Below are 5695 nucleotides of genomic sequence, written 5' to 3'. Positions count from 1 at the left end.
GGGGGTCCCAGGGGGGCTGGCAGGGGGGTGTGTGTCTCTGGGTGTGGGGCACAAAAGGGTTGGCGGGGGGGGGATGTGGGCACAGGGGGGCTGCACACATGGCACTGGGGGTCTGGTGTTTGCCCCCCACTTCGGGGCAGTGGAACCAGTGCGGTGTCTGGGCCCTGTTATCACAGGGGGGCTGGGGGGCTGCATCCTGCACTAGACCCCACCTCAGCCCCCAGGGGGGCGAGGGGACAGGGGACACATGGGAGGCAGAGCCACCTGCAGCTCCCCTTGTCCTCAGGCCACCGTGGGATGGTGCCTCGGGAAGAGCAGCACCATGGGGACACAGCCCCCTGGCCAGGAGCTGCACTCCACAGGGGGGACCGCTGCTGGAGCAGGAGACGTCCCAGCTGTCCCCGAGCCTGCCAGGCTAGGGACGGTGGCACAGCCGGGCTTCCCGGGGGGTGCACGATGCAGCCAGAACACCGGCATGGGGCTTGGGGGGCCGGTGGATGTGGCGGCGGGGACCCTCGGCTCGGTCGGGCAGAGGCAGGCAGGTAGGTGCCTTCTCTCCCTCCCTGCCCACCCCATGGGACTGGGGACGTGGGGCCAGTGGGCTCAGCCAGGGCTGGCCTTGCAGGGCAAGCAGCACCCGCCACCACCAGCCACCGTGGCCGCCACCACCACCCCTCGCTCGACCCTGAGCAGCTCCAGAGGGCCAGGCTGCACGTGGAGAGGGCCATCAAGGTGAGGGGCCTGAACCCCCCCATGGCATGTACCTGCATTTATGGCTCTGGAGGGAAGACCTGAGGTGGGGGTGGGCTGAGCTTTCGGGTCCCTCCCCAGGAGAAGAAGATCTTCATGGTGCAGGGTCCCTACCCTGTCATCCGCAGCCTGCTGCGGGCCCGGGGCTGGGTGGAGAGGAAGTTCCGTGGCACAGGCAAGGCGGGCGGCCGGCCGGAGCAGCATCATGGCAGCCAGGAGACGCAACTGCAGGAGAAGGAAAGTGATGGTGACGGTGCTGAGCAGGAGGAGGCAGGGTTGGACCCACAGCCAGGGTTAGATTGTGGTGGGGCACAGCCATCCCAGGGGACATCAGAGCCCCTGCACTCCCCATCGCCACCCGAAGAGGAGGAGAAGGAGGAAGAAGAGCAATGGGATAAGGACCCTGAAGCCATCCACAACCTCATGGTTATCTGGGGGGGATGCCACAGCCCCCAACACCCTTCCCTCAGGACCCCCAGGCACAGCCTGGGGTGAGGGTGGGATGGGGGGGTCCATTCCTCACCCTGGCTCCCTTCCTCCCCCAGTCCCGCCTGGTGCGGAACCAGGTGCCATATTTCATCTGGACCAACCGCTGCAACGCCATCGACTGCCGGCTGCTGCAGCAGGACCAGGTGGTGAACCACTATGCCCGGGTGGGCGCCTTCACCACCAAGGTGGGTGCCCGGAGCATCCCCCCGCCCTGGGGCGGTGGTGGTGGTGGGACACAACAAGGGTAAGGGAGGTCCAGCAGGGGCTGCCACCCTTTTCTAAACAGGAGGGGCTGTGCCAAAACCTGCGAAACCTGCCCTGGTTTGACCAAGCTGACCCCGACACCTTCTTCCCCCGATGCTACCGGCTGAGGGTTGTGGATGAGCGGCAAGCCTTCATCGGTGAGCGTGGGTCAGCGTGACCCCCCCCACCTCCACGGATGTTGTCCCCCTGTTTCCCCCCACCCCAGCGCTCCCAGTACCCCCTGTGTCCTGCTTGGCACGGAGCAGGGATGATACCCCCCCACCTTGCAGAAGATTTCCGCCTGACAGCAGCCCGCAGCCTGCTCAAAGTGGCCATGGAGAGGGCTGGGGACGGGCTGGTGGAGACAGAGCAGCCCCTGAAATCCAGCGAGGGGCCAGGTGAGTGTGTGGAGCTTGGCCTGGGAGGAGGGGACAGGGAGTTCGGGGTCAGGGACATGGATGGGGGCTGAGCTTCTGCTCAGGGCTGTGGCTTGGGACCTTCTACTCCCTCCCACCCATCCCTGTGCGCCCAATGCCACCCATCCCACGGGCAGGCTCTGTGCTGTGGCCCCAAGGGTGGCACAGCAGGTCCACAGGAGCCGTGCCCCTCACCCCATGCCATCCACAGCAGGGCCGGGGCCCCCTTTGCCCCCCCATCTGGTGGAGGAAGCCCTGCAGGTCTGCAGGCAGCACCTGGGCAGCCTGGGGCACCAGGACATCGACAGGGACCCCTGTGCCCCACAAGCCATGGGCACTGACTGGGACCGCTTCCTGCAGGACTACTACCGTGTGGTGCAGTGAGTGCCGAGTGGGACGGGGGGGACAATGTGGTGGGGTCAATACTGAGCCCCCCCTTGTCCTCCCCCCACAGCGAGGGGGCCGGGCTGGCACTGAGCGGTCCGCAGCGGGAGCAGTGCCAGGCTCTGCTGCAGCGCCTGGGCAGGGGCCTGCCCCAGCTCGGCATGGAGGGCTACCACAACGTCTGGATCCTCAAACCCGGTGCCAAATCCCGTGGCAGGGGTAGGCCAGGGGAAGCCAGGGAGGAACTGGCGGAAGAACCCTCCCCACCACGGAGGGGGTCCCCCCATCACCATGTGCCCCCCCCCCCAGGCATTGTCTGCGTGGCGCAGCTGGAGGAGGTGCTGCGGCTGGCGGGGGTCTGCGCGTCGCCCTCGGCACGGGTGGGCGAGTGGGTGGTGCAGAAGTACGTGGAGCGGCCGCTGCTCATCTTCGGCACCAAATTTGACATCCGGCAATGGTTCCTGGTGACGGACTGGAACCCGCTGACCGTCTGGTTCTACCAAGAGAGCTACCTGCGCTTCTGCTCCCGGCCCTTCTCCCTCTGCCACCTGGACCCGTGAGTGTCCCCCGACCCCAGCACCCCACCCTGGCACCCCCCAACCCTGACCCAGCCCTGCTCTCCCCACCCCAGCGCCCGGCACCTCTGCAACGTCTCCATCCAGAAGCGGTACAGGCTGGTGCAGGGCCGGCACCCCCGGCTGCCCCCCGACCAGACCTGGTCCTGCCCGGAGGGGGTCCCCCCATCCCCATGTGCCCCCCCCCCCAGGCATTGTCTGCGTGGCGCAGCTGGAGGAGGTGCTGCGGCTGGCGGGGGTCTGCGCGTCGCCCTCGGCACGGGTGGGCGAGTGGGTGGTGCAGAAGTACGTGGAGCGGCCGCTGCTCATCTTCGGCACCAAATTTGACATCCGGCAATGGTTCCTGGTGACGGACTGGAACCCGCTGACCGTCTGGTTCTACCAAGAGAGCTACCTGCGCTTCTGCTCCCGGCCCTTCTCCCTCTGCCACCTGGACCCGTGAGTGTCCCCCGACCCCAGCACCCCACCCTGGCACCCCCCAACCCTGACCCAGCCCTGCTCTCCCCACCCCAGCGCCCGGCACCTCTGCAACGTCTCCATCCAGAAGCGGTACAGGCTGGTGCAGGGCCGGCACCCCCGGCTGCCCCCCGACCAGACCTGGTCCTGCCAGCAGCTCCAGGCCTACCTGGCTCAGGTTGGGCGGGCGGGCGCCTGGCAGCAGGTGATGGTGCCCGGCATGAAGGCGGCGGTGGTGAGCGCCCTGCGCAGCGCCCAGGACCTGGTGGAGCACCGCAAGAGCAGCTTCGAGCTCTACGGGGCCGACTTCATCTTCGGGGAGGACTGCCAGCCCTGGCTGCTGGAGATCAACGCCAGCCCCACCATGGCCCCCTCCTCGGCGGTGACCCGCCGGCTGTGTGCCAGCGTCCAGCAGGACACGCTGCGCGTGGTGATCGACCGCAGGGACAACCCCGCCTGCCCCACGGGTGCCTTTGAGCTCATCTACAAGGAGGTGAGCTGGGGGGCAGGCACCCCCTCTCCCCAGGCACCCTGAGCCTCCACTCCCCACCATGTCCCCCCGCAGGCGGCCGTGCCCGTGCCCCTATATGTGGGGCTGAAGCTGATGGTGCGAGGCTGCTCCCTGAAGAAGCCCAAGCTGGCACAGCACCAATTACGGGGCAAGCCCCCCACCGCTGCGCCCCGTGCCCCCCAGCCCCTTGTGACCCCCGGCATCTCCAGCAAAGCCACCAAGGTCCCCCAGCCAGGAGCAGCACGGGGGGAGCCGGCTCCTCTGGGGCGATGGAGCCGCTGCTACCCCCCCAGCACCACCTGCTGTGCCAGGAGCCGGGGGCTGCCCCCCATCAGACGCCCCCACGGACATCCTCCAGCAGCTCTGCCCCAGCTGATTGTCCATCCCCTGCCCAGGGTACCCATCCCACCACCCCAGGGAACCTCCGGCAGCCCCGTCGGCCAGACCCTCCCTTCTGTTCGTGCCGAGGTGCTGCAGCACCCTGGCTTGGCACCCGGTGCTTGGCCTCCCTGCCCGGGGCAGCCGAGCTCTACTGCCAGGAGAAGGCGCATGGCGGATCCCAAGGGGAAGCAGAGGAGCTGACACACTGAAGGACACCCAGGAGGGGACAGCATCCCGCCTGTCCCAGCTGGGGCAACGGCGTGGCACCCAGCTCCCCCCCACCCCAGTTGGAGCCCATTCCTGGGTGGGGGCACCTGTCCCTCACCCCATAGGGGCTGCAAAACATGTCTGTGACAGGGACCCTGGCTCTGTCCCTCTGTGTGTGGGGAGGGAGGTGGGCACAGCCTGGGCCAGGGACAGAGGATGGGCAGGAAAAGACACCCTGTATCATGTGCCTTCCAGACAAGCCATGGCGCTGGTGCCAGCAGCACCAACTGTCACCAGCTCTGCTCAGAATGGGGAACACTGCTACCCCCAGCAACGCTGTGGGCACGGGGCAGTGGGGGACGCATCCCTGCGTGCCAAGAAAAGAAACGGGTACTGAGCCACCCCGGTGGGGATTTAATGGGGTGGCAGAGGGGGAGTGGGGTTGGGTTGGGGGGTGTCAGGGCTCCTCGGGCAGTCCCAGGCGGTGCAGGGTGCGCAGGAAGTGGGGTGGCAGGGGGGCACAGAGCGGGCCCTGGGGCAGCAGCAGCTGCTGGAGGTGGAGGTGGAGCGGGAGGCGTTGGAGCTGCTGCGACGAGAGCCCCAGCCGGGACAGCAGCTCCTCGTCCAGCACCTGCAATGCGGGGAGTGGAGAGAGCTCAGCGGGGTCCTTGGGGGCTGTGCTAAACACACACACACCCCCCCAAGGACCCACCCCAGCCACGTACCTGTGTGCGGGTGGGGGCAGCCTCGGGGGGCAGGAGGAAGGGCACCCCCAGCACCTTGCCCACCCGGGAGGAATGCTGGTGGTCACCCAGGGCTGGGCACAGCAGCATCGTCAGGTGCACCTGGAGCTGCTCCGGGAAGGCTGGGGAGGCATGGGGAGGGTGGTGGGACAGTGCTGGTGGGAAGGGAGGGGTACGGGGGTGGGGGTGTGCTTGGGGGGGCTACTCACCTGTCCTGGGCTGGAGCTGGAGGAGGGCACAGCCCCCTGCAGTGCCCAGCACCCGGTACCGGGTCAGGGTGCTCTTCACCTCCTTCCTGGCCAGGCTACGGCGCCCCGGGGCTGGCACCGGCACCACCTGCAGTGGCACAGCCCTCAGCACCCCCCCAGGGCACCCCCATAGCCCCCAACCAACCCCCCCCCAACCCAGGCACCCCCTTACCACGGTGGTGTCACCCTGCTGCTGCCAGCACAGCCCAGTGCGGATCTCACCCTCTGCCTCCGCCGGGACCCCCACGGTGATGGCGCTGTGGGGAGAGGGGGTGAGGAGGGGATGGGACAC

At 68.1% G+C, this 5695-nt stretch overlaps 2 protein-coding genes across 2 annotated transcripts in view; one reads left to right on the top strand and one right to left on the bottom strand.

Annotated features, from left to right (window-relative positions):
• Positions 1–4809, top strand: part of LOC106890695 (tubulin monoglycylase TTLL3) — a 6421-nt gene extending 1612 nt beyond the window's left edge. The window contains exons 3-12 of the mRNA XM_014946649.1: positions 832–1176; positions 1296–1424; positions 1526–1640; positions 1773–1880; positions 2110–2278; positions 2353–2501; positions 2592–2838; positions 3371–3806; positions 3879–4054; positions 4668–4809. Coding sequence (XP_014802135.1) covers positions 832–1176; positions 1296–1424; positions 1526–1640; positions 1773–1880; positions 2110–2278; positions 2353–2501; positions 2592–2838; positions 3371–3806; positions 3879–4054; positions 4668–4809 — 2016 coding nt within the window. The remainder of the gene's footprint in view (positions 1–831; positions 1177–1295; positions 1425–1525; positions 1641–1772; positions 1881–2109; positions 2279–2352; positions 2502–2591; positions 2839–3370; positions 3807–3878; positions 4055–4667) is intronic.
• On the bottom strand, positions 4804–5665 carry RPUSD3 (RNA pseudouridylate synthase domain containing 3). The gene is made up of 4 exons (XM_014946701.1): positions 5576–5665; positions 5365–5491; positions 5138–5277; positions 4804–5043 (listed from the first exon to the last, which is right to left on the bottom strand). The coding sequence occupies exons 3-4, from the start codon at positions 5243–5245 to the stop codon at positions 4870–4872; spliced, it is 282 nt and encodes a 93-aa protein (XP_014802187.1). The 5' UTR covers positions 5246–5277; positions 5365–5491; positions 5576–5665; the 3' UTR covers positions 4804–4869.
• Between the last annotated feature and the right edge of the window lie 30 nt (positions 5666–5695).

This window comes from Calidris pugnax, unplaced genomic scaffold, assembly GCF_001431845.1.
Source record: "Calidris pugnax isolate Ruff unplaced genomic scaffold, ASM143184v1 scaffold81, whole genome shotgun sequence".
In the NCBI taxonomy this organism is placed as follows: Eukaryota; Metazoa; Chordata; class Aves; order Charadriiformes; family Scolopacidae; genus Calidris; species Calidris pugnax.
The sequence above is the reverse complement of the archived record's forward strand: the minus strand, read 5'-3'. Positions and strand labels throughout refer to the sequence as shown.

Bases quoted from the DNA above. Each gene is read 5' to 3' on its own strand.
- RPUSD3 (XM_014946701.1), bottom strand. From the start codon at position 5,245: ATGCTGCTGTGCCCAGCCCTGGGTGACCACCAGCATTCCTCCCGGGTG. The intron at 5,044-5,137 runs GTACGTGGCTGG...CCCGCATTGCAG, and splicing joins CTGCCCCCACCCGCACACAG to GTGCTGGACGAGGAGCTGCT.